At 48.8% G+C, this 27,333-nt stretch overlaps 1 protein-coding gene across 5 annotated transcripts in view; it reads left to right on the plus strand.

Moving 5' to 3' along the window:
• The window catches only part of dlgap4b (discs, large (Drosophila) homolog-associated protein 4b), a 39,340-nt gene that overhangs the window by 6,001 nt on the left and 6,006 nt on the right, over window positions 1–27,333 (plus strand). For 2 of the 5 annotated variants that reach the window (XM_088308647.1, XM_088308650.1), the window contains exons 2-9: window positions 14,240–14,281; window positions 19,108–20,279; window positions 20,383–20,597; window positions 21,312–21,413; window positions 22,342–22,492; window positions 22,660–22,903; window positions 23,114–23,266; window positions 26,698–27,128. In XM_088308647.1, coding sequence (XP_088164773.1) covers window positions 19,161–20,279; window positions 20,383–20,597; window positions 21,312–21,413; window positions 22,342–22,492; window positions 22,660–22,903; window positions 23,114–23,266; window positions 26,698–27,128 — 2,415 coding nt within the window. In that variant the 5' untranslated portion in view covers window positions 14,240–14,281; window positions 19,108–19,160. The remainder of the gene's footprint in view (window positions 1–14,239; window positions 14,282–19,107; window positions 20,280–20,382; window positions 20,598–21,311; window positions 21,414–22,341; window positions 22,493–22,659; window positions 22,904–23,113; window positions 23,267–26,697; window positions 27,129–27,333) is intronic. The other 3 variants (XM_088308649.1, XM_088308648.1, XM_088308651.1) reach the window with 3 other exon arrangements.

Here is a 27,333-nt window from a genome sequence, read left to right on the forward strand (position 1 = left end):
AGAGAAGTGCTTCATGAAGGAAACGGTTGAAAAACGAAGGCCGCCTTCTCGTAGCGAAAATGCCAGTGTTGAGGAATCAGAATATGAAATGTTGCCATGAATTTTGAATGCAAGGGTGTGCGCGTTCCCTTCCCCCACACGCTCTCTTCATGAGCGTCACCGGGAAGGATTGCCGTCTCCATGGCAATTCTTATACTTCTTTGTCAAGGTCACTTTCAAGACAGAAAGCAAAAGGTCACCTTAAAAAAAGAGAAAGAAAAAAACAAAAACAAAGGAGAGCAAAGTCACCAAAGAAAATTAGAAGGTCGGTGGATCGGAGAGAGAAGGCGGGAAGGTGGTGGTGGGAGACGCGAGTTGCCAAAAGAGATGAAAGAGGAGCATCGAAAGCCGAAGAAGGGCAGCGAGACTCGAGGGAGGCCTGTAGAAAAAAAAAAAAAAGAAAGACAAACACACGTGAAGCGGCACGTGTGCGTCGCTTCACTTGCGTCTGCCGGCCGGGCTACAAGTGCGTCCATCCTTCTCACTTAGTTGAAACTCGTGCCGGCGGCTGTCCTGCATGCTTGCTCCCCCCCCCCCCACACGGAGTGTGCATTCATCAAGCTCCAATCAATATTTTAGCGCTTTTGCTCCTGTGCGCGAGTACGGGGGACGCTCGAAGCTCAGGGGGAGGAGGGAAGGAAGGAAGGAGAGCCATGTGCAAACAAGCGGAGGATACTTTTGGAAACGGAGAAATAATCGATTGAAAGAGAAAATGGGACATCGCAACCGGTAAGTGAAAAATGTGTTGACGGAGGCCGACAATTTTCTGTTTTTCGAGTTCCACAAAAAAAAAATGGAAGCTTATTAATTTTGCATTAGCGGCAGAGACAGTTTGTCCTTTTTGCTCCTCTCATTCCTGATCGGGTTCTGCAAGCGTTCCGCTCACGCTGTTGCTACGACGACTGTCGTTGACACAATTTGGGATGATTAGGGGTTGTCGGCATGACGAGGAGGACGGAGGCAGATCGCAGAAGCTACGTTACAACGCGCGACATCCCGCTAGGACACGCCACGCGATGCCTCGAATGGTAAATGTTCGTGTTGAGCACGGTGGCCTCACCGTGCGGAGGTCGCCGGTTGGATTCCGGTTACGGCATTGCTACCAAAAACACGCGTGGAGTTCGTAAAAGAAGAAAGAAAGAAGTTTAGAGCGTCGTAACTGAAAGTTTGAGGAGGCGACAAGTGGAGCGTGAAGTCGAGCGGCAAAAAAATCGGGATGTGCCGTGCTGCCCTCCCGACGCTGGCTGACCTTTGACCTGAAAAAAATGTGCAAAGGAAATATGCAAATGTCGTCTCAAATCGGTCCCCGTTTGGCAAACTCGTTCCTTCGGCTTTCGTACGGCGGCGAACCGAAGACTTGCTTCCTTTTTGTGGCCACCGGAGGGCGCAACAATCCACGTGATTGCCGAAAAATCATTTACGTGCAAAATGACTTTGGATCAATAATTGCGCTTTTACAAATCTGTCAAACTGTCAATTTCTTTTGCTGAGAATTTCGCTTCCTTGCGCGGTCGCACTGCCCGACTTCATTTCGATGATGACGTGGACATTTTCATTGTGATCGTTATCACATTATCAGCTGCTCTCACGACTGACGAGTCAACGTCACTCACTTGAGCTGCGCTGGGGCGAGCGAATGGTCGTCCGTCGCGACGTGGTGGAGTTGCGAGCGGTCGTCCACATTTGCTCAAAGAAATTATTCACACGCTGATGATCGTTGATTTAAGTCTCGCCTGTCTGTGTTTTTTTTTCTTTTTCGATAGTTGCCATTTGTGTAAAACGGGGGTCAATGTTCAAAGACCAAAATTGATGTTTGGGAGCCGTCGGGATGATTCTTTTGAGCTGCTCCGCAGGGTTGGCATTGGAGCGGCCCCAAATGAAACGAACATTTGCGCCCTTTCGCGACTATTGACGTTGTTGAGCCTCAAAGTCTTGTTGTGTTTGCCTTCAAGTGTTGATTTCAATCTTAAAATATTCAAGGAAGATTACAGTCGGCATCTTTCTTCCAAATATTGTCAGGAAGTTGAATGGCAACTTGCTTGGTGAAGGTCTGAGTTCTCTTTCCGCGTCTTTTTTTTTTTTTTAACTCGGAGTTAGAAATTCAATCTACTAAATGTGTTCTACGTGAATTTGCCTTGTTGGCACGAACAAAGAAATTGATTTAATTTTTTTAAATTATGATTTACGCAATGCACAAATTGTGGCCAAAGAGCTTCCTCATGCAGTCTGTCTCAAGTCGCTAATTGATTTTAATAAATTGAATTTTGAATTCTGATCAAATCAGCTGACTTTTTCTGCCATTGCAGTTCTCAAATAGAAATCCGTATTAAAGTTCACGGTGTGCTTAGCATTTTTTTTTGGGGGTTTGCTGATTACAGCTCGTTGTCTGTGCGGCAGGATGACTTGGCTCTTCTCTGACCTGGACAGCAAAGTAGTTGATGTTCTGTCTACGCTGTTGTTGTCTTTTTTGATTGATTATTATTTTTTCCTCTCTCGGCTCGCTCTGTGAATGGTGAGCATGCAAATGCAAATGAGGGAGTGGGCGGCTCAATGTTGGAGAACACGATATGCTCATCTCCGAGGGGCCGCGGGGACGTGCTGCATCTTGACCTTGCCTTGTGCGGATTCAACTGGCATGGATGCTGGAGGCTTTTCCACTCATCAACAGACACAATATGAGGCTAATAAGCGTCTCAGGACTTTTGTTTGCGACCCCCCCAAAAAAAAAGGTGTCCTCATTTGAACATTTGGAAAGCGGGACGAGCAGCGCGACGTTTGCTGTGGCACGTTTGGTGATGCAGCATCGTGCACGATGTGGCCTGCAGAAGAGCGAGCACGGATGGAACATGGCGGCGGCGCTCGACGTCACCGATGTCCTCGGCGTTCCGTCCTGAGCAACGTCGGCGCTCATCATTTCACAGCAGATGAAGTCGACTCCGTTTGCAGCCCCATCCCAAATTCTTCGTTTCTTCTGCTAATATTTGCAACTCAGCTGTGTGACGTTTGCACGTTCCTCCCGTGCTGACGTCGCTCATCGTACTTTGACTTTGTCCCACGGAGCAAAAACATGCCTGAGAGTGTCATTGAAGACTTTTAAAAAGTTAAATGTTGGAGGAAACATAAATGAACACAACTTGTTGACTGTGTTGCATTTCAAAATTGGGCTGAAAAGAACAAATTGCAACTGGGACGCGTCGGTTGCCAAGTTGACTGATTCAGATGAGCCAAAATATGCGGGCGGAAAAAAACCAAAGACGACTACTCGGCTGCATCTTCAACTGTCGCTCACGTCGTCTTCTCCAGTTGGCGTTGTTCTCAGCGAGTTTGTCCCCGATGGAACTTTTTCTGACACGGCTCCCCGATCGCGTCTCGTTCGACGAACTTCAAAGTTGCCCAAACAAGAAAAGACGCGAGCGGTCAAAGTCAGATTCTTTTTTTTTTTTATTGCGCGAGTGTGAAATCTGTTTTCCAATTCAAATCAGTTATTTAAATTCAGCGAGTGGCTTGTGTCAAGCGTAGCCGCGACTTTTGTCATGGAGTTGTGATGTGTGACCGTCACAAATTTGTGCCGACCCATCATGCTTCCTTTTTCTTTGCCGGCTTTTGTTGACATGCAATAAGCCTTCTTACTTTGCGTGTGCGTGTGCGTGCGCGTGCGCGTGTGTGCACTTTGTGTTGCCGTTGCATTAACGTACTTTAATCCTCGGCATGGCTTATTGGACACAAATCCCGCCCCCAACCAAAAGCTTTTAAAGCTCCTGCCGTTTCATTTCTGTCGTTCACATTTGAAGTCGACGTCATCGTCATTGAATGTCGCTCAAACGTTTTGGCAACAAAATCAGCTCAGCTCTAGTTGGCCATTTTGAGCAGCTGCAGTTTTCCTTTTTCGCGCTGAAAATCGGAACCGGCGAATATAATGCAGGAGTGAAGGACTTTGCTTTGGAATGAATTGAAATGGTGCCGTGGATAACAGAGGCGGCCGTGTGGGGCCTTTGAAAGGAACAATTTCACATTCCAAAGTGTGAAAAGACGACAGACATTTGTTATTTGCTGCAATCTTTGTAACATTTTTGCTTCTCCTCAAATGATGAAAACAAAAAAACGTCATCTCATCCATTCAAAAGTGAACACGCGCCGTTTGGAAATAGAAATAGAAATCCCTTTATTGTCATTTGCTTTCGGTTGTTGTCATTATTTGAAACTTGTTTTCATCTCACAATGGAGCTCGGCTTCATCCTTTTCATCGAACGATTTGTTGTGATTTTTTGGAACGTCGTCTTCATGTTTCGTTTCTTTTTCCGTCATGCTGTTCACGTTTTACGTCAAGCACTTGAAATTGTCGCGTTCCGTGAAATGTGACCAAAGTTCAAGTTCCATTTCCGGCCCTCCATACAAAAGAACGTTTTTAATTTTGGAGCAGCCGCCATCCACGTGCGCCCGGCATTGGTTTCGAAGGACAAAAGGCGAAATGTTCCTCGATGCTTTTCTGCGCCGGTCATTCCGAAGATGAACACCTTGTGTGAAGCTCATTTTGATGATTTATTGATGAGCTCCTCGCTTCCTATTTGCCGCTGTCGCAGACTTTGATGGATATTCGCGCCATCCGACGGCTCTTGCTGTTATTTTTAGCCGCGTCGGAAGACGAGTCGCACTTCCCAGTCAGCGAGACTCGGCGTCCGAGAAAGACACGAGTGACAAATGTTTCCTCTCATTTTGCGGGAACCTCGACAAGCCGACGTCGCTGTTGGTGTGTCGCCCAAATAAAAAAGCGTAAAAATGGCTCAGCTACATTTTGGTCTGCGGGTGAGCAACGGTTGTCAGCAGCTAAAAAAAAAAAAATGTTTACATTTTTTTCAGATTTAAAAAGCCTGCCCACCTGCTGAGCCATTTTTCTAACTTTATGGCCGGAACAATATCAAAAACAAGATTTGGCCCAAAGAGTCCGACGTTTCAATTGGCTTTTAAAAAGCGACGGCCTCGACTTTTTGGCCGCAAACGAGCAACCAGAGGCGCATTGGTTCCGATTTTCATGACTCGACTTAAATTTGGCCATCTTTCCCTCGGACAATTTCATTTTTCCATTATTCCTCTTCTCACCGTCCGACTCAGGCAAGATACCTTTCCGAGCCTCCTTAAGGAATAATCAAGTCCAAATGGCTGAAAAAGAAAAGAAAATCGGATCCATGTGACTTGTGTGCCCTAAACGTCATCATCGTTCACGTCCAAACGGAACCGCACTTTTGGTTTGGGGGACTCTCGCGCGCCAACTCCAAGTGGGTCACCAACATTTCTCAACTGGAGTTAAACGTGACGGCGCCAGCGGACGTCCGTCGACCTCGTTTGAGCGAGCATCAAAGGCTTCATTCGGAACCTTTTTGACAGTGCTACAAAGAATATTTGCTGGACGGTAAGCGGAAGTGATCAAAGATGTCCACTGCTAGCTACGTTAGCTTCTTGTGCTAGCCGCACGCGCGATGGACAGTTGACTGCACGCATTGGAAACAAATGAAAAGAACAAAGAAAACGTTTGCCCGTCGGCCCGGTTCTGGAAAAGAATTCACGTTGATGATTTGAAGCTTAGCAAGACCGAGAGACCTCCTTGCCGCGTCCACTCGGCGTTGCGGCCAAACTTGGTTCCCGCTTCTTCGTTTTCCTTTCAACTCAAGTCAGCGGCGATCGGCTCCGGCTCTCCCGCGACGAGAGTTTGCCGTCGAGAATCCTGAAGTAGGGCCGGGCGATAAACCGAAAATTTACCGTTACCGAAATGTATTACAGTGACCGACATCATTTTGCCCTTGTCGGTAAATTCGGTGTCAAAAAAAAAAAGAAAAACTAAAGTCTTTTCTGTCTGTGGCGATGTTCATGCCTCTTTAAGTCTGCTCCAGCGCATGTCGTCACGTGACTCATGCGCTGTAGAAGAATGTAAACAGAAGACGCCTTCGTAGCTGGCGATTCAAATCCTGAAGCGGCTGACACGGCTGCAGACGAAGTAACGTTAGTTGAAATTGTTCCTGTCGCGCTTTTCCCGAAAAGAAATTGGACATCTGTCGTTTGGAAATGTTTTGGGTTCCATAAAGACGATGTTTGAGCAAAACAACATGAACTACAAAGTGCGTCGTAAGCACCAGAAACAGCGCGTCCAACCTTTTCTTTTTCCCCACCCACAACACAACCATGCTGTTGACTTGGAGCTTGTGCAAAAAGCTCAAAGTGAGAAGCAAGTTTGGACAAGTGAGCCCATAACGGAGGCGACACCATACGAGAGAACGTCTCAGAGGTGGACGCGATAGCCGAGCACATAGCTAAAGATAGAGCTCCTCTAGTTACAGTGGAGCGGACAGGATTGAAACGCCTCATAAAAGTAGCCGACAAGATGTACGAAAATATTTGCCGCAAACCGTACTTCCCGATATGGACAACATCGGGACGGGAGCGGAGACATGTCGAGCATTTTGCATCCACATCCGACTTGTGGTCGAGTCGCAACATGGATCCCTGTTTGAGCCTGAAATGTGCAGTACATAGACGACAAGTGGCGACTGCGCACCAGAGTGCTCGAGACGGCACATTTTCCTGATGAAGCACACGCGTTTATTTGGCATTGACATTTTTTTCATTTTGTTTACAGGCGACTAGCTCCTTTGCACATGGCATTATTTATATTGTTTACAAGATACCTTTACACAAATCTAGGCCTTAGCAAATGGCATTACAGCATCTATTTGCAGAAAAAGATTTTGTGAGAGGTACCCTTTTTCTCCTGTTCTTTGTGACATTGTTCAAGTCATGCAAAGCAAGCTATTTGAAATGTTTATTCAAATGATTTTTGTACTTTTATTTTTCATTGAAAGGAATGTGTACCAGTTGGTCAATAAAAAAAAAGCAGTTAATATGCATTTCCTGCATTCATTTTGATTTTGGTCCTCAGGGGGAATTTATCGCGCATTTATCGTTATCGAGGTAAAAGTGCCCAATTTATCGCGATATTGATTTGAGGTCATATCGCCTGAAGCGCCACAAACATTCCGATTTCAAAGAAGGATCATTTAGTAATGTGAGCGATCCCCAAATGGGCCGAGACCAGGCAAGGCCATCAAGCGACGGCCGACGCTAACGAGTGCGTCCTTCATCGTGAAGCGAGTGTTGCGTGTTTTAAATGGCAGGAAACCTTACGCTGTGGCGCCAATCGCCGGCGTTATGAAGATGGTGACACTTTGCTGTGTGCAACGCGCTTTCTTCTCCTGCGAGCGTGGCGCTTGCCATTTGCAAAAGGCGAACGTGCTTAAATGGTAACGAAAGCCAAAGGGGCGGATTAAGGCCACCGGCGGAGCTTTGGCATCGTCGACGCGTCAGCGAGCCGTCAAAGCGCTCGGCTCGGCAAAAGCCCGCCCAAGGTCGTCGGGTCGCTTCCCCGTTTGAGCGCGTGGCTCGTCCGTCGTCCCGCTGTCGCCATCTCATCAAGCCGACCTTGTTCCGCTTTCTCTCGGTCTCCGCTGGTGGCCCCGCCCCCCTCGCGCATCTGTCATTGTCCGTTTGCCCCGGCGCCATAAAACGCAATCGCCGTCGTCATGCGACACTCCGGCCTTTCCCGCGTCTGGCTGGGGATTTTCGAGCACCTGCCGTCTGTGTGACGTGGCGAACGATGGCGATGGCGTGCCGGCGTTTTGTCGCGTGCTCGCCATGGCGCCGTTCGCTGCGTTCCGGTGGCCCGAGGCGAGGAAACGCAGCGGCACATCTGCTCGTTGGATGTTTGGCTCTTTGCCCGGCGGGATGGCGTGTCGCTCGGGCAGCCCATCTGCTCTCGCAAATCCTAAATACAAAAATGAATTAGTCGGAGCTGCGGGCGCATTTCACAAACGTCGTCTTGGCTTTGACGAGAAAGTCAATCGCGAGAAACGTCATCCGTCCGTTAGCCGTTGCGCCTCTCCTCGCGAGGGTCGCGTCGGAAAAAGAAAAAATTGGGGATCATTTTCTGTTGTGGCCCCGACTTTGCCTTTGCGCTCGCTTCCCATGCATGACAACGTTGATCATTACAAAAAAAAAAATCCAGCCCAGCGCGCCGTGTACTCAACTCGAGTGGAAACGTTTCCGTCGAATTTATTTGATCTCCTTTCGCGGCAAATGCATCCATGGAAGAAAAAGAAATGTTTCGATGTCGGAGCAAAACATCCACTGGATCATTTCAGCCGACGTCTTTTTGAATTGTCGCACGTTAATCGATCGCTCGAATTGCGCAATCGTGTCGCGCGCACGTGCCGTGGCTGTCAATCAAAAGTCTGTCTGAGGATTTTCGGTCAATACCGCAAAAGAAAGTTCTTTGCGGCTTCTTCGGGCCTTGCGCTCAATCAGGAAGGTGGCGAGAGCGACGAGGTCGGGATTTCGTCGTCAGGAAAAGCGCTTCGGATCGCGGATGGATTCGATGAAACGGCCCTTGAGCAAAATAAAAGAAGCGCTCCATGAAAATGCGTCAAAATTTGCACGACGTGATCAAGCGTCAGAAGGGCGGCCGGGACTTCGAAGTCAAGCGAGCGTGACGAAGACGTAAGCCTCTCGATCGGCTCCGGATTGCTTTGAGTGAGACGTGCTTGTGTAAGAATGTTCGAGTGCTTAAGCCCTCGGGCGTCTTTAAAGAGATTTGCGCTGCCGCACAGAGCAAACGCGAGGGTGGAGGGAGGGGGCGGGGCTACCAACAGAGCAGAGAAAGTGGTTGGTTTTTTTTTTTTTTTTGTGGCACAACAATGCAAGACTTTTTGGTGCTGGTGAGTGTTGACAGAAATCGTGAGTTGACTTTCCTTCCAAGAAACATGCCGGCGCCTCTTTCGAGGACTAATTGTGCGTTGTGCTCGTGCTTGCGTTTTGCAGTGACGTGTGAAGTCTCGCCGGGTGGTGAAAGAAAGCCACCGCATTTGTTGAGCTTGCAGTCTGCTCGCAACGTTCCGACCGGGTGAGCTGCCACCGAGCTCGGCTTGGATCGGCCCGCCGCTGCTAATTGCATGTCGCTCACCTGCTTGCAAATCAGCAGCGGCTGCAATTTCACGTTGTTGCTCATTCATCAGGCGGCGAGGTCGAAGGCTCGTTTGCCTTCGTCCCAAACGTCACAATTTCGCCCGATTTTGCTGCGACAGGCTGCCGTGTCTTTTTTCCGTTTTTTTTTTTCGGCCCATTTGCTCGGCCTGACTCGGGATGTGAAGTGGAAAATTAAAGGAGAGCCCAGGGCAACAACAGGCCTATTTATTTAAATTGCAGGAACAGGAATTCTTTTTTTCCCCACAGAGAGGCAAATATGTATGAATAAGAAAAACGGCTTTGGTTGCCCCAAGTTAGAAAATCCTAATTCATCATTTTAATCCTGTACTTTTCATTTTATGGCTCCAGAACCGCATTTGCGTTTAAGATATTTGCAAGATCAGTCATCATCCATCATCGCTTTCCACAAAACCTGCTCGGCTTGACTTTACACACGATTGGCAAAAGCAGATCATGCGTGCTTCTATTTTCAGCCAAGTCTCGCGTTTCACCTTCGATTTTAGAATTAAGCAAACGGTCTTGTTGTTAAACTTCAACGCGAAGTGACAAATAACTTGAAGTAAGCACACTTGGTCTCTTTTTGGAGAACAGTGAAAACGGCCACTAACTTAAAATTTGATTCAAATTTGTAGGAGGCATAAAACCATTTTTAATGATCTTTTCTCCGTATCGCAGATTAGCCCTTGCTGTTGATCTAAAAATGCAGAAAGGCAATAGTTTATTAAAAATTCATCTCTGGGACGCGTAACGTTTGCGATGATGAGCCGGTTGGCACGGACGCTGCTTCTGCGATTAGCGCCATCAAGTGCACGCGCTTTTGTAGTTCGCTACATGAGAGGAAATACAAATTAGGCCAAAGGTTGGCGACCAAACTCAATCATATGGGGCGATAATTCGATATTGATATGTATCGCGATAGTTGGGTGAGTGGTATCGCTAGAAAATGGTATCGATAAATTATCAATCCTAAAAAAAATAAAAGAAAACAACGGAGCAGATTCGACCTATCATGGCCCAACTGGTCAAAAATTCCCTCCCATGGAGGAAATACAACCTGAGGCTCACGCCTGCGCTGCTGAGCTAGCGTGACTCAAAACAAACAAACCCCCCCCAAAAAAAAACGGGTGGCGCAAGGTGGACTTACCGGCCGACTTGAGGAAACGTTCCTCAGTTCCATCACACGTGAGCTCCAGACTAGCGAGGCCGGCGTGAGTAACGGGTGGGGGACCAAACATCCCGTAGTCCCAGCACACAAAGGACAATTCAGCCCTTTTTCTTTTTTTTTTAATAGGAAAAAAAATCAATATATGTCTCAATATGGACCGATATGACATACATGCTTCACGATATATTTTTCAGCCAAATCGCCCAGCCCGATTTGCAACTAATATTTAGTGAGAGTTAATTGTTGTCTCTGATTTCTAAAAGGTCTCGCTTAAGTCACGTGCTTTGTGCAACTTGTGTTGTTTTTGCTCGGTGGCTGATGGGCGTCCTCAACCTCACTCACGCTCACATCTTGAGATGGACAAAGGGCCTCAAAAACAAAATTTCGCTACTTTTTGCTCAAACGCACGCGTGTGTGTGTTAAATTGATCGTCTTGTGGCGCTTGAAGTGCAGAATTCCGTAAAATTCCCAGTTAGTTGCCAGCTTTCCTTCAGTTTCTATTTGATTCTGCACAAATCATTTTTCACAATAATCATCTTCATTTTACAGAATAGTTGCCAGCGATATTCTAAAAATGTTCCTGACATTCTTTGGTCAAAATGAGGCCAAAAAACCCGCTTGTCATCCTCTTCCGTGCAGCGCTTTTCAAATCCAATCGAAAGAAACGTTTGCTTTTCTCGCACCAAGATGCGAGTGAAAGTGGAACCAAATCAATGTGGAATGTTGCAGTTGCACAAATTTGCGCCAGCGCTTGAAGACGCTCCACTTTTCGGCTTCCTGCAGTTCTTTATGGGGCTCGTAACGCCGCACGCCGACGGCGGGGCGCGCGAGCACAATTAATCGACTCACTGTGAGGGGAAAAGCGTGCGGAGCTCGTTCTCCGTTCTCGTTCTCGTCCTTCAACAATCCCAACTGAGGCCTCGATGGTGCGGCGTGTTGCGTCCGCATAATCTGTGACCAAACCATCAATCCAGTCGTTTCTTGCGTTTCCGTGTCGTCTTCGCACCGTTTGGGGGTCAAGTGAGCAGAAAAAGGCATTTCCGACACCACGTTTCTCGAGCTGCGATGACCTTGAAGCGGTCATGCTCATCGCATGTCGGTGCGCTCCGTGGCAGATTTCTTTTTTTTTTTTTAAAGGTGATAAATCTAGTGTGCGATTTTTTTTTTTTCTTCAAATTGACTTTGAAACGGCGCGGTGACCTCTTTGTCAAGACTTCTTAAAAAAAATATTATTGTGGCTGCCATTTGGATAAAAGAAAAAGAAGTCTTTCATCACAGAATGCCGCCCATGACAAGTTTAGAAGGACCTTGCGGATGTGGACGGCAAGAAACAAATGTGGCAAAAAAAAGAACAAAAATGACAGGTCGTCAAATCCAACTTTTTGCGTTCGTGAGCGGAGGAAAAAATGACGTCACCTCGAGATGGAGCGCCTCGTCGCTGACATCATCGTTGCAACTGTTGCGTGGTCAGGACGGCCGCAAACGGAGCTCAGCCCGCTTGAGCTTTGCTGGTTCTGTCACGTGGAAAAGCAGGATGACATTTTTTTATTTTTCATTTCATCGTCATGATCGTGCGGGTAAACGCTCGCACTCGCGGCCCTCATTCGACCACGTTGGCATTTTGCAGGCCTCCTGCTCACATTCACGTCGTCCTTTTCTATTTTGCTCCCAACCAAAATGCCGCTTTAGCGGCGTTTTTATGGACTTTTATCTTTTCATGTCACAATCTTCTTCCTTCTAGCGTCACAAAATCATTTTCGCAGTTCATTCGCACCAATTTGAAAGCAGTGGAAGCAAAAATCCAGTCGTTCCCGCCGTTCGTCCCACACGGATGAGGATCTTCCTCACGTTTCGCTTTCTGAAAGCGACGCCTGTGAACGACAGGTGTCGTCTATCCGTTTGTCCGATAACGCTCCTTCGTCTTCGTCCTTTTCACCAGCACGTCCGTCCTCCCCGCCTGCACAAAAAAGTTCATCCCGTTGCCGGAGTTGCTGAGTCGTGAGATGCGATCCAACATGTTGAACGAAAGACGCGTCCCAAAATGTTGTCACGCCGCCCCCGTTGGCAAATTCACACTCGAGTCGTCTCCCATCTGCTCGTCGAGCGCCGCAAACGGCTCGAAAGGAAACTTTTTTTTCTTTTTTTTTGAAGGAATCGGCCGTGAGGGAGTTTCCATACGTACACGAAACGAACCGCGTGAAGTGCTTTGACTTCCCCGAAGGCATCATCTGATTGGTGGAGACGACGCGACGCTCGATGTCAACCAACGGGTGCGTTGAGATCACGTCAAGCGCTCGCCGCCGGAAGCTCTCCCAATTCTTTTTTTTTTTTTTTGATTCCAATGAAGATGTGCCAGAGCGTCTTCTTGATGCCACGCCTCGTCATAGTCGGCAGTTTCAGGTCGGATGTTGGGAGGAGGGCGGCTGCCGAAATCGTTGGGACGAGTGTTGGAAAATCGGATCTCGTTGACTTGACGCTTTGCTGCGATGTGCTGACAGAACCGAAACAAAAAAAGCTTCGGCGTCCTTTTGGTCCAATGAGCAGCCGCTTGCAATCTGATGTCTCGGTCTCATTTTTTTCTCGATTTCGCTGCGGCACAAGCAACCTGCCGTTCGTCCTTCGTCACGAGTGGTTTGCCGCTCGAAGTCGACGGCATCTTCAAGCGCGCCTTTCAAATGTCTTTGCGGGTCCTGAATTTGCTTCGGTTGCAATTCGACCGGCGAGGAATTCAAACGTCGTCCGTGAACGTGCACCAAAGGACAAACGCCATTTAGGCATCGACATGCGCTCGGCCTTCAAGGGTGTCATTCGGTTATTTAGTTTGCTGTAAAGTAAAGTGTACGCCGTTTTGCATTTTTTCCATGACCTCTGGCACCGTTCGCGCCGCTAAAAGGTAAACATTCTGACATTTTCGTTTTAAAGGTCACAGCCCTCTGAAAAATCAAAGCCAAACCCAGCGAGGGCAAAAACGGCGGCGGCGTGTCCACGCAGACCTCTCCGGAAATATTTGGGAGCTCCCGTTGATCGATTTTGCTGACACGTCGGCCAAGTTCGGCGCAATGTGACGCTCGTTGTGCAAACGTTGGCCGCGATCCGCTTTGACTTTTTTTTTTTCTTATCGACTTTGACGTCATTTTCAGCGGTCATTCCGAACGCAATCTGATTGTCGTGGGCTTCGGTGTGTCGTTTTCTGAGCCTCAAAACCTCAACAATGCAAAAGATGACAATTTGTCACTTTAGACACGAACGTGACGTTAGACTAAATCGTCTTTAGCCCGTTTCTGAAGAAATTCCCCCAGCCCCGCCTCTCCCCGTCATGGGGGCCACGCCTCTTTCACGATGTCATCCAAAGCCTGCCGCACCAACCGATAGCAACTTCTGGAGGAAGCAAACGCGCGTTTCCTCGGCAGCGGCTCGTTTTTTCGATTGGACGGGGAGAGGAGGCGTGCTTTGAATGAACGCAGGAAAACACCGCTTGGGAAAAAAACTTTTCAAAATGGCTAAAAGGCCAATCGGCGTTTTTAAAGACAAATTTCTCATTTTCCAGTCTCAACCGGATGCACTTGAAATATCCTGTCGGTGCCGGCTCCCAATCGATGTTTAAAATGGATTCCCGCGCGTCCTCCGTCGAACAATCTCGTCCTAAAGTCGAGTCGAGAGTGATTGACGCTCACGGTCGCCTCGAATGTCAACACGCATGACAGAAGAAGCAAGACCAACTTTATTCTTGTGGGGTTTTTTGCTTTGCGTGCGTGTGCACGGCGCCGTCATCATCATCATCCAGCACACGTGTTTGTTGCGTGCGTCCGCATTCAACATTGTCAGAACGTCTGAAGGGAAGTAACGCAATCGGGACGAGCGGGCCGCCGTAGCGCTCTTGAGACCAGAGCAGGAAAAGGAGGTCGACAAAGTTTTCCTGAGCGCAACCTGAACGTGACTTGGCCTCAGGGCGTGGAGATGCTTTTTCCTCCGATGAGTGTGTTGAAAATGTCCTCTTTTCTTTTTCAGGAAAACGTTTGCATCGAGGCTTCGCCCAAATGAGCTTCCAATGTAAGTCTTGCGCTCTCTTCTTCTTTTTTTTCTTTTTTTTGGGGGGGTTTGCTGGCACGCGCTCATTTGCAATTTGCTGCAAACGCACTGACACGACTTCAAAGAGGAAGAGAAAGTGAAATTCCTCCAGACCGAAGCCTCGCTTAAGTCACGATGACGTCGCGAACTCTCGATTGATCGATGACTTCCGCGAGACGGCAAAAGAATTGTGTTCCGCGTGAAGTCCTTTTGTCTCCTAATTTGATTTCCGTTTCCTGTTCATTCTTGAAAACATGAAACCGATTTCCAGATTGGAAGATGAACGTGACGCTTGTCTTGCCGTTTCCTTTTCTGGCTGTGGCGTTCGTTCGCTTTTCATTCCGCGACGGAAGATCTTTGACCACTCGGGCCTTTTTTTGGCGTCTTCCACTTTGCAATCATGACGCGGATGCTCGTCACCAGCTTTTTTGCTCCTGATTTTGAAAGTCATTGCAGCCTTGCGCATGGCCATGACGTCATTTGACGACTCTTCTCTCCGAAAGAAATGAATAATCGCTTGCGTGGACGCCGTTTTCTTCCATTCTGCGGAAGGCAAAATTCTGGCTGACTTTTAGCTTTTTTTCATTCACTAAGTTGAGCATTTTCTGCCTTTTTTTTGGGCTGATTGTTCTCTCATGAACACAAACAAGCTTCAAAATTGAAGAACGCAAACTCGTGAAGAAGCAAAAATCTCAACGTGGTCGTGATGCCACGTTGAAATCTCGTCTTTTTCCGCCTCTTGTTTTTGTCGCCTCGAGCGGTCAGCGCCACCGGAATATTTCAATGAGTGAGGACAAGTTGTACCGAACCCGCCGTCAATCAAAGCGACACTCTCGCGGTGTTGTTCGTCTTAAAAGATGAATCAATGACACGAGTTGGCTTCCGTTTTCGGGATTGTGCGTGGGAAAATCTGCTCGATCCGGATCAATAAAGCCACGGTCGCTCATCCTTCCTGCGCCACACCGGATCGCGTCCTTGTCGTGTCTTTCGGGGAAGAAAAGCATTTGCATTCAACGGCCGTGTCGCGTGCATCTGGATTTGCCGTTTCCGCTCGAAACGGGGGTCCTGCCGGCTGTGTTGAGCCGATAACGACGCGCTCCAATCACGGAGCGGCGCCGCATCCCTCCGGTGGTCCGCCGATGAGAGTGGAAGTGGAATCGCACTGGCAAAAGCTCCCGTTTTAACGTTTGCTTTTGCGGAATGAAACGGATGATTAGCCAATCACAGCACGTTCGTTGTGCAAACCGCACACGTGACAATTTGCGAGGCACAAAGCGCAGCGACTTTGCGATCAAAAGCGAAGCTTGACCTGCACGAGAATACGTTCATGTTACGTCCATCCGAAGGTTGAAACTCGGGAGACACAAAAGTCACTTTCCAATGACTTGTAGACCAATATTTGGCTTTCTGCACGAAAACTTTCGCAAAGTATTTTTTGTCATCCAAAATGTGGATGGAACTGAGCTGAACTGAAAATGTGACAGACTTCAAACTAGTCAAGGAAAAATGCGTGATTACGGATTTTGCGCAATGTTCTCACGATGATCAACACAGCACAACATAGCAAGAAGGACTTTTGAGAGTGCAAACGAAATCCACAATCTCTTACTTTTCTATTTAGGTCACTTTTAAACACTTTAAAAAAAAAAGGGGGGGGGGATGAGTCGCCCCCCCCAAAATGAAATACTTCATCTCCTCCTCCAGTCTATTTATATTGAGATGAGTCATGGCAGCTTTTCTAAATGTCATACCTGAGGAAGCTTACTTCTAAACTTGTGCAGCCTACTCACTCACTCCAAAAAAAAAAAAGTCCAGCTGAACCTTCCCTGACTCGGAAAGTTGACCGTTTTCTTTGATTGAGTGACAGATGCACGCCGGTTATGTGCAGGCGGTCGAGCTCAACCTCCGACGCAAACGTTAGCCAAAATCAGTTGAAGATTTTCCAGATCACATCATATGAAACTGTCCTGCTGACTTGACGGCGGTTGCCGTGGCAACAGCTCCCACCCGGTGCATCTGACGGGTTGACAGACGGCCATGACGGCATTTTTGGTGACGTCGCGTCTTGTGGCGATTGAAATTGCGCCCGCTTGCTGTCCTCAATTTCCCCGCCACGTGGTCGCCCCTCATCTGATTGCGTCATCGCTTCCTCTGTCGGGGGGGTGACGCCCAAAACGATCTTTTGGACCCGACGTGTGTCATTGCGAGGGCATTTGCAAGCGGATTACGCTCGCGACGGCCTGCGGCTGTCGGCTCGGACGCGTCGCCTGCAAAGCAAGACGACGTCGACGCCGCGAGATTTGAAAGCGCGTCCGTCTTGTTTGCATCTCACCTGAAAGCGATCGCATTCGCTCAAGGCAATGCCGCGTTTCCGAATCAAAGCGCAACGCCGCTTGCTGAAGTGGCTTTGGAAAGAATTTTCTTTTTTTTGGGGGGGCCATTTTGCACTTGCATTGCACGTGCACGTCTGAGGCGCATGTACTTTACGCGCGTGCATAAAAATCTGCTCCAGATCACATGCAAAATCATCTTCCGCATTTTTGGCATTGTTTCATTTGTGACCACCGAGCCCAAGAAGACACGAGTCATATTTTCGGACGTCATCGGTGCTTTCCGATCACCCGGGCCGCAAATCATTTTGCTTTTTCGCACCTTGTCAGACAGAAAACACTTTTCAAATGCCAAAGTGTTTTTCGGAAGCTGCAGAAGACTCGCTTGGCTGCCGGCGTGCCAGCGGCACCTCGCTGACTTCATTTTCCGTTGGCGGTCTTCGGAGATGGACTAAAAGGAGTTGCTGGGTTATCTCTCATGACAGAAAGGAGGCTGATAAATTTAGAGCCATGAAAATAGGCCAGAGCGCAGCACAGATGACGAGTAATTAGGGCAAGGTTAGACTCCTCCCCTCTCACCTCATTTCATGTTTGTCACGTGTGACTTAAGTTTGTGTGTTGACCCGGTGCACGCTCTTAAAGTGACCGTTGCTTCCTTCCTTCGCGGGGGCATCATGGCTCATCGGCCCCCCAACTCCGAGGTTGCTCAAAAGTGTCCTTGAGCGAACGTTAACGTTTGTCGAAAAGAAGCCGTCAATTTTCTCAATTTGAATCTGCATGTCATTTTTTTTTTCTGTATCCTAAGAGGCCTTTTCAGTTTGTCAAGTTTTCCCGACCGTGCGACCGCTCTTCTTTGTTCCTCCGGCAGCTCATCTTCTTCTTCTGCCGCTGCCGCGCAAGCCGCCTCATTCCCGCCGGATCGCTTTCATTTTCACCGGCGCTTCGTCTTTACCGCGAAAAGGTTGAGCGCCAAAGTCGCCTCGTGTGTTGCGGCCCAGCGCAGCGGACGGACTCGCTTCGGAGCGCCGATGCTCGCGAGAGACGATGACGAGATCCTTTGCACGAGCTCGCCCGCTGACTTTGCCGGTGAACGAACGGGAAAACGTCAAATCGGCATCCCGACACCAAGTATGCGATGATGTCGAGTTTGGCGTCTTTACGACAAACAAAATGCGGCCTTTCCATTTGGACAGCGGTGGGCCCAATCGCACGAAGGGAAAAGTGTTTCTTTTGTTGAGCCGAAGCTGCAGCGCGTCGCAGCAGTTCAGTTCGAGAAAGTTGAAATGGATGAAAATTGAATTCATAGCGCACGTTAGTGATTATGCAGCAGAAACAAATTAACATCAGCTTTGCACAAGTTGAGCCTGAAAATGAAGATTGACATATTAATGTTGGTGATTTGACGCCAGAAAATTCATCTGTGAGAATGTGTGTGAGATTGGCATCACGAAAGCTGTCTGTCACTTCATGGACTGGAGACAAAAAAAAAAAAGAGATGTAATCCACGTTGGTGTCTTTGGCTTTGGGGCTGCCAGACAAGATGAGAAAGACGTGAAATGTGACTTTTTCTTCAGTCGCTCTTCGGCCGAGTGTGGCCGAGGTCATGAATTGGACATTGTGCCAAAATGCTCCTCACCCCCCTGGAAGGAACAGATTGCAGCTTCCTGGTGCACGCGGCTGCCACCAGACGCTCCATGCAGGGTGTAAAATTACACACACACACACACACACACACACACATTCGCTCGCATTGTTGCATGCACTGAGCACCAAACATTTGCAGAGCAACTACCGAGTGCAGAGATGATTCCCTTTCTCATTTCTTGTGGCCGTTATTAATCGTCTGGCTGTTTCATTTGAAGTGACTCCGGACATGATAATTCCCAAAATGAAGAATAGGAATTGATTGAGGCAGTTCACACTGGCGGTGCGAGCGTTTTCTGGTGACAGTGACGCGACTCACTTCACCAAAAAAAAAAAAAACAATTGTGCGCAGGGGCAGGCTGGACTGCGTTTTGCTATTTTGTCAGACGCGCACGAGTTGGTGCAGATAAAAACGTCCATTTTCAACATTTTGCACCACTATGGGTGTGAACAACCAACTTGATTCGCCGCCAATCAAAGCGTCTCCTTCCTTTAGTCGATTTGGACGTCGCATCCATCGACGTGAGCTTTACATGACTTTCAAACAAAGGAACGAAAAAGAAAAGCGATCTTTCATCAGATTCCGACCACATCGGTGCAGACTGCCGGCAATTGTGCCCACTTTGACGCACAAACTGAAGATCGTCTTTGTTTGGCATCTGCAATGCAACAAGACCACTCGTTCATTTCCAACACAAACGTTCATTGTGGCGAAAAAAAAAAAAAAAGAATTGTTGGCACATCTGTCATGCCATATTTGCGTCGCACGTGACTCGTTTGTTCGGCTGAGATCAACCTGTCCACTTCTTTGTCTTTGTTTCATTGGAATTCTAGGAGTCGACTTCTGGGTTTGGAGGTCTAAAAGTGGGCGCGGCCTCCTCGCCGTCATGAAAGGGCTCGGCACCAGCCATTCCAGACACCCGTCCGACTCCTGCGCCCCTTCCTCCGGCCACTTGGAGGCGCTCTACCCTCACAAGAGCAGCACCGTGCCGCGGAGTCCGTACCTGCTCGGCCCGACCGCGGACCAATACGGCAACTCGGACCCGCAACCCTACCCCTCGGCCAACCCGGGCTCTCTTCCGCCCGAATGTCTGCTGCCCCTCAACAACCAGTTGTCAAACAGCAGCACCTTCCCCAGGATTCACTACGACTCCTACGATCCATCGGACTTCTCGTTGCACGTAGAAGGCATCGGCGCCATGCGAAGCGGGACGTCGGGAGCGTCCGTGTCCACGGGCGCCGGATCGGGAATGGGCCCGGCCGAGCCGAGCGGACGAACCTCGCTGATTACGAGCGGCTCGGCGACCATTTCGCATCACGTGACCAAGAACCAGGCGCCGCGCGGCCTTCTGGACTTTGATAAGCATGGCTTCAGCACGTTGCAGTTCCGCAGAGCGTCGGCGCTCGCCGCGAGCAAACAGCGAACGGACAGTCCCGGCCGCATTCGTTACATGCTGCACTCGGTGCAGAAGCTCTTCGCAAAGTCGCAGTCGCTTGAAAGCCACCACATGAAAGGAAACGTCAACGGACGCTCATCGGGCAGCGACGACGGCGGCGGCAAGCGCAACCGCAGAGCCAAAAGCAAAGATGGCGGGACCAAATCGGAAGGCGCCGCCAAGCGACGGCCGCGTTCCAACATGTCGGGTTACTGGAGTTCGGATGACTTGGACAGCAACGATATGAGCAACTTCCACAACGCCACGACGCTGATGACGCTCCAACGCCCCGCCGGCCTCGTTCGAAGCGGCTACAACACCGTGGGCGCCTCCAAAAGCGTCGATGAGGTCAAATATCGGACGCTGGCCGCTGGAAATGGACTGGAGCGGGCCGCCAATGTGCTCCTGAATGATAGAGACTACGCGAAAGGCGGATCCTGGTCGCCGCTGACGATGGGCCCGCCCAGGCAAGTGATCCAGAAGGGCTCGGCCACTCTCGACCGGTCCTTGCTCAAGTCCAGGTCGTGCCAACAAGAACTGACTCGCGACTACCTCCGGGTCGGTCGAAGGGTAAGTGAGGCCGACCGCCAACCGGGCTGAATGGGAAGTGCGACGTTGTGACGCCGTGCTGAGAATTTGAAACGGAACTGGAGCCATTTCTCGCTGCCCGCAGGGGGATTGGAGCAGCTCCTTAGGCCGCGGCGCCGGCCCAAATGAAATTCCGTGTCGGCGCATGCGCAGCGGAAGCTACGTGAAGGCCATGGCGGACATGGAGGACAGCGAAGACTCGGAGGGGAGCCCCAAACCCTCGCCAAAGACCGCCGCTCGCCGCCAGAGCTACCTCAGGGCCACGCAGCATTCTCTGAGCGAGCAGCTACCGACACGCAAGTAAGGCCGCCGACGTTTGGCCGATTCGCCGAACGGATTCCAATCGCTGCGCAGTCAGTCAAGTGGGAGCGGCCCATGGATGAGTTATTTGCTTGCAAAAAGAAAACCAAAAAGGCATTCAATCGATTTTGGCCCGTTTCATTTTGAATCAGTTCTTGAATGCACAAGTCGACGCTCAGTAAAAAGACATTTGCACGTCGTTAGTTGTCTGATTTGAGACAAGTGCACGGGCGGAACATCTTTCCAATAAGCTTCCATTTTACACGTGAGAAATTGGACTCAAAGGCTCGCAAGTTGAGCTCAAAATGGGATCTCACGGTTCAAAAAGGGTGCTTTGCGCCGTTGCGGGTGTGAACGCTCCGTGGCCAATGCCGGCGGCTCGTCTCATCGTCGTCGTTATTTCGCCCCGCGGTCTTCGACGTGACGGAAACAACTTTATTTCCCGAGTCGTCGCCGGCGTGCATCCGGGTCGGTCCGATTGTTTTGAGGAAAATGCACTTACTCGTTTGCAAATTCTGCTCTGGCAATTGTACCAAAGTGAGTTTGAAAAAAATCTGAGAAAGTCCTCAAAAAGTGAGCGTTACACGCCACAACGTGACGCAATATTTCGTTGCCTCGCCGATGAGGAGGCGCGAGGGCAACGTGAACAAAATTTACGCGCACGCTTCAAGACGCTTGCGTGACTAACTGACGGCTCTCTTGCGGCGCGAGCAGCACAACCTTGGATTATTCCGTGTTGCCGGGGGAGCCGGACGCTTTGTGGTCGCCCATCCGCAGTTTGTCCTCCCTCAACCAACTGAGCGGCTCAATCAGCAGGTCAGTGATTGGCCCAAATAAGCAACGCCTGCTGCCCGCCCACCTGCAAGCTTGGCGAGCGCATCCGCACGGCACTTGGCGCTGAAAATGATCATTCTGTGGTTTAAGTCTGGGAAACATCTCGTGACGTTGTCATCGTTGTGTGTCCGCAAAGACAACCGTCTCCTTTTGTTGCTTTGGCGACACCACGCCGTGAGCGGACTTTGTGCCAGCTCACGTTAGCAGCTTTGCATGCTCTCACGCCGCTACGATGGAAACGAGGACTGAGATGACAAAAAAGCTATTCTAGTGGACTGTTCTTTTGGGTTTTTTTTGCTTAAGAGGATGCAACTCTGCCTTAAATTGGTTTTAGTCGTTGTTTTGTCAACTGGAGGATTCTGGTACAAAGTGAAGTAGAAACGCAGAACTTTCAAAAATTGATGTTGCATTTCTAGATTCATAAGTGTTGTTTTTTTTCTTTATTGTATTTGTAAACAATGTAAATATCCATTCTAAGTAATAACCAATGATGTCTTTTGAGAGATTCTTCTTATAATTGTCATTATTTGATACATTTTGATTTTAAAATAATGATATTCACGATAATTGGTTAGAATTATTCATTCAAGCCCATTCCACTTGGTGTCATATATATATACACATCTGGATATGTGTGTGTGTGTATGCACTATAGTTTTGTGTTTTGCATGAAGCAAAGTGCTTTAACTGCTTTTGTTTGCAAAATCTTTTGTAAGAGATTAGTTTTTTTATTAATACGCTTTTTTTATTTTTTTATTTCTTGCCATAGCTGATCTTGAATGTTGTCTCACGCTGCCTCGCCATCATCATAAATATGAACTTTGACTTGAACAAAGTGTGCCCTCATGATATTTGTTAGCTTGGTCTTCCAATGTGACGCTGTGAGTACTTTGTTTATTTTGTCGCGCAGCTGTCTTCCATCTCTCCGAGAGCTCGCCAATAACCGCAGCCTGGACAACCTCGACTGCATCGGCGGCGCTGGCTCGCCTGTGCCGCACTGGGATGAAGACGACTTCCGCCGTGCCTGCAGCACACTGGGCAGACGCAGCTGCGTGGGACAGGTCAGTGCTTCAAAACGATCGTCGGCTGTTAGTAAGCCGAGTCGGTCCCAAAATGGCATTCCCGGAGGTCCCTATTTCCTGGGATGGCCCACGTGAGCATTGAAAAGTCTCGCGGTTGAAAGAAACGCAATGTTTTCAGCCGTCTCTTCCATCTTGTTTGCATGCAGCTCCGGGACCTGGACATGAGTCATCATTATGAAGAGCGTCGCCGAGATTCTCGTTCCCGTTCCCATTCTCAGGACAACCCGGAGCCTCCAGACTTGCCCGTGCCCACTTGCTTCCGCTCCCGCAGCCACAGCTACCTGAGGGCCATCCAGGCGGGCTGCTCTCAAGATGACGACGTGACGTCCGTAGACTCAGGCTCGCTCCCGCCACCTGACAACACTGTTCGCACTTACGGCACCAGCACTGGTGAGTCACTGATGGGAAAAAAACATACAGTGGACACGCGTTGAAAGGGGATACAAGGATTCGAATAACCCAATCAAAAAAAAAAGGGAAGGAAGAAAGAAAGAGAAGACGAGTTTTATTTTCACTGATGACATATTTTGAGTAGTAAAATACAAACACACACACACTCGAGACTTTTAGTTCAAATGCAGCCTCTTTTGCCCATACTAGACGGCCTTTCTACACAGTGGAAGACATGGAAAGAACAGTTTGGCTCTTACCTGATAGCCTCTGGCTTGGACAAAGCTCCAAAGGAGAAACAACTTGCAATTTTTCTGCAGCGTTTGGGGACAGACAGACCACGCATCATACCCACACACACAGGTAACAATGTTAAGCCGTCCTCCGACCAGTTAGCACTTATTCTGCTCGGTAATTGGCAGCCGTTCACGGCATCGCACTCGCGCTCTGAGCTACTTTGGTTTACAATCACATTCTTAGCGATTGGGTTGGGATTCCCATGATCTTTTCTTTCGCTCCAAACTTTGAACATTCACCATCAGGTAGCCACTTGTTAACTTAACCTGTTGTACATTATTTGAGATACGATACAGAATATTGCTTAACCTGTACAATTGGGGAGAGCGCCCTCTTCTGGAGCTTCTTGAAAATTGGCTCTGCGTCGGGACTTCCTACTGAAACTAAATGCAGAAAACATTTTAAACAGCCCTCCGTATAGTTCATCACTGTACACTACTACAATCTTTAATCACAATAATAAATGTCTGGAATTCCAATGCAAATCTATCATTATATTAGATTTATTGGATGTGTTGTGCATTAAATCCCGACAGATGTTGTGGCTGCAGACTGAAAATATTTGTCAGCTTCATCTTTGCGGTGACGGCAGCGTTAGATCATTAACACCCACAGAGTATGGAAAACGCTTTCTCACAGTTCCAGCTGCTGTGAATGGCGCAATAGAAATAAAGTTGCATTGTATTGTATATTTACATAGACACAAAGTGCCGGAATAGTTTTATTCCAGCAATCAAACAAGTGTCTTGCTGCTTACGTCATTAGTGATCTGTTCCGGCTTCTAAAATAAAATCAATTAACATCCACATTAAAAAATAAAATAAAATCACACAACATCCACTGAGTGGCGCTATCCACCACACGCCACACAAGACTGCAATGCAATTGTTGCTTTCATGTGATTTGGAATTTTCCCAAAAGGTTGAAGTCGTTTGAAAACATCTACACTGATATTCATTATTATTTTGTTTTAACTTTCCGTTTAGTGTTTTTTGACATTTTCTCATTAAAATTAATTGAAATGGTATCATGCATCACATCGCCATTATTTCACTGTAGTAGTTTTGGAGAGCCCGAGGTGAACCTGAACGCACCACTCGCATTGCCGCCACGCCCCCTCTGGGTTGTTCAGGTGCATATCGGAGGATGAGCCTTCGATCTTGTACCGGTCAGTTGGTGTAAATTCAGAACAGCCACTTCCAAGTGAATCACCATCACCTAATTCCCAAGTCGGGGAATTGGGAACAGAAAAGAAAGAACAGAAATAGTAAACAGGCCAACAAGTAGTTCAACAAAGTGCTGAAATTTAAGGAAATCAGAAGAGGCGCTGCATGAAGACGACTTCGGCGGAGCAGGTCCCTTCCCGGTTCGTCAGTGCCGTAATCTTCAAAGCATGCCCCCATCACCTAATTCCCAAGCAGGGGAAGAGGGGGCAGAAAAGAGAAGAAGCGGCAGTAAACAGGCCAACAAATAATTAAATTAGATATAAATAAATTGATCAAATGTCGCGCTGCAGGAAGCCGACATCACTGGAACAGGTGCATGCCCGGTTGGTCGATGCCTAGAACTTCCTAGTGGGTCACCGTCACCTAATCCCCCACAGAAAAGAAAAGGAAAGAGGAAAAAAAGCGGCAGTGAACAATCAATAAAAAGGACGTAGTCCATCCCGTTAATCGTCCCTTGATGGATCAAGTACTTGTGTGTGTTTAGAATTCAAACATCTGCATTCGGGACAGAATGAAATCTAGTAATGCAGTGGCGTGTACTGGTGTTCAACTGAGAGAGAAGAGATGCAAAAACATGGAAGCGCGGCTGTGTGAAGAAGCAATTGAGAGCCAAAATCCAAATGTTAAATTGCGTTTAATGAGCAAAGGGATGAAGTGCAATAAATACAGCCATCTCCCTCTCTCAGTGCGAACCCGTTCCGAGCCCAAGTCGCCCCCCTTGTGGGTGAGCGTCCAAGCGTAGAAGAGAAGGAGTCCTGATGGTGAAGGTTTGACCTTCTTCCGCGATATGCGGAGACGCTTCGATCTTTCTGGCATCCGTTGAATTGTTCATCTGAGAAGAGGAAGTCTTGTGGTTTATTAGCATAGCAAGCATTAAAGATGAAAAGAAGCAGGCAGGTTCCTGCAGAACTTTTCTTTGGCCGTGCGCGAGTAATAAAATGTACTTGATCTGTTTCTGTAAGTACGAAAACGACATCATAAATGTCTTCAAACACTTCCTGTCCGGTCAGCGGACGTTTTAGGATGATGACGGATTGAAAGCTTCCTACTCGGATTTTATTCATTTTTTTTTTTTGTCTTCGCCAATGTTGCTCACAGTCTGTCAGTTTGAATTTCTGTTGCGTTGTCCTCGATTGCACTGGGACCTCTCAAGTCCAACTCGTTCTGTGATGCCGGTTGAGCTTCAAGTTGGTGACATTTGAGAGCAACAAAAACCTCCATTTCCCGTGTCTGCGTCAGACGCAAACCATCGGCGTGTCGTAGAAAAGCTTTCGTCTTCTTTAAAAGTAGCGTAGCAAAGCAAAGTAACCTCTTCGACCGGAAGCTGAATGAATTCCCCGTCAGCGGATGCCGAGTTGTTGGAAATGTTGAAGATGCTCCAGCTTCTTCCTGCTGATTATTTCCAAGGCGTCCTGAGCAAGGCGACGCCGTCGCTGTCCTGTCAGCTTGACTCCAGATTGCGTTTTGGCACAAAGAAGCCGCTCGTCTTTAGAGGAATCTCGCTCGTTTGGCAATTTGGCGGCGTTGTTTTGGTGATGATAAGCGTTTGGATGACTTTGCCCGTCGAGGTTGGAGTTGCTAAGCGATGCCATGAAAGGCAACATTTTCACTTTTCACAGGCGCGGCTTTGTTTCTCGCCGATTCGTAACGTCACGAAACGTTGGCTCGGCTCATTCGCGTCTCGGCTGATCTGCGGAGGGAAGATGGCTCAGTGCGAGCGGCATGCGGCATCTCGCCTCTTTGAAGTGTTCGTGCTCAGAATAAGTGGATTTATTCTTTTTATTTTTGGAGGGGCGGGGTCACGCTTTCTGCACATTCTGCTTTAGGAGCGTGCACAATGAAGATGACTTTAGGGCCGGATGCGTGCACGTGCACGCGTGCCTGCTCGCACGTGCGCACACGCACACACCTCATCCTCCTCAAAGCGTGCGAAGATGCTGATCTGCGTGGAAGCCGACGTGGACGCGGCATGCCGCCAAACAAAATTGCTGCCTTGTTTGTTGACTTTAATGACTTGAAATGCCTTTTTTTTTTTTTCATGACCCGCTCGCACAGCCACAACCAGGCTGATTATAGACAACAGACTCAAAAAGTGGAAGCGGTTGTCCCTACCAAGGAGGAGACGACGACGACGTCCGTTCTTTGACCATTTATGGCTTCACCCCCACCTCCCAGTTGACCTTTTCTAATGACGGCATCCGAAACGCAAGCGCCGATTCTCCGACGTGTCTTCTTCTCATTGGATTGTCTTTTGTGGGCCTTATCTTGCAGTGTCCTGCATCAGCACCTGCAAGAAGGCCGCTCCGCCTCCCGTGCCGCCACGCACCACCTCCAAGCCGTTCATCTCCGTGACGGTGCAGAGCAGCACCGAGTCGGCCCAAGACAATTACCTGGAGCATCGGGACCAAAGGTCGGAGGTCAACAGCCAGTCCAGCCACGCGCACAGCAACTCGTCCGACAGCCTGGACAGCACTCGCGCCGACAGCCTGGCGCGGGGATTACCTCGCCCGCCGCACGTCATCCCCACGCCCATCGCCATCCCTCGAGAGCCGCTCGTCCCCACCACGGCCAACGCTTCCACGGAAACCGGCGACGCCACTTTAGTTGCGCTCGACTCCATCCAGTCGGGATCGAGTAACTCTGCAGACCAGGCCCTCGCGGCGCCCGCGCCCCGACGGAAACTCTCTTCGATCGGCATCCAGGTAGATTTCATGTTTCATTTTGGACGATTTTCCTTTGAAAATATCTTCAGACTTCAGGAAAGGAAAACCTCGGCCAGTCGATGGCAAGCGTGACGCCGTTATTTGAAGTGTTTGCCGCTCCGGCGTGATCTGCGGCGCAATGTAGAGAATCATTCCGTATGTACACGAGAAGACCTTTTTTTTTTTACCGGGTTAGAATTCCAGC

This window comes from Idiotropiscis lumnitzeri, chromosome 11 (genome assembly GCF_059441095.1).
Source record: "Idiotropiscis lumnitzeri isolate Australia: NSW breed Sydney's pygmy pipehorse chromosome 11, RoL_Ilum_1.0, whole genome shotgun sequence".
Classification (NCBI taxonomy): Eukaryota; Metazoa; Chordata; class Actinopteri; order Syngnathiformes; family Syngnathidae; genus Idiotropiscis; species Idiotropiscis lumnitzeri.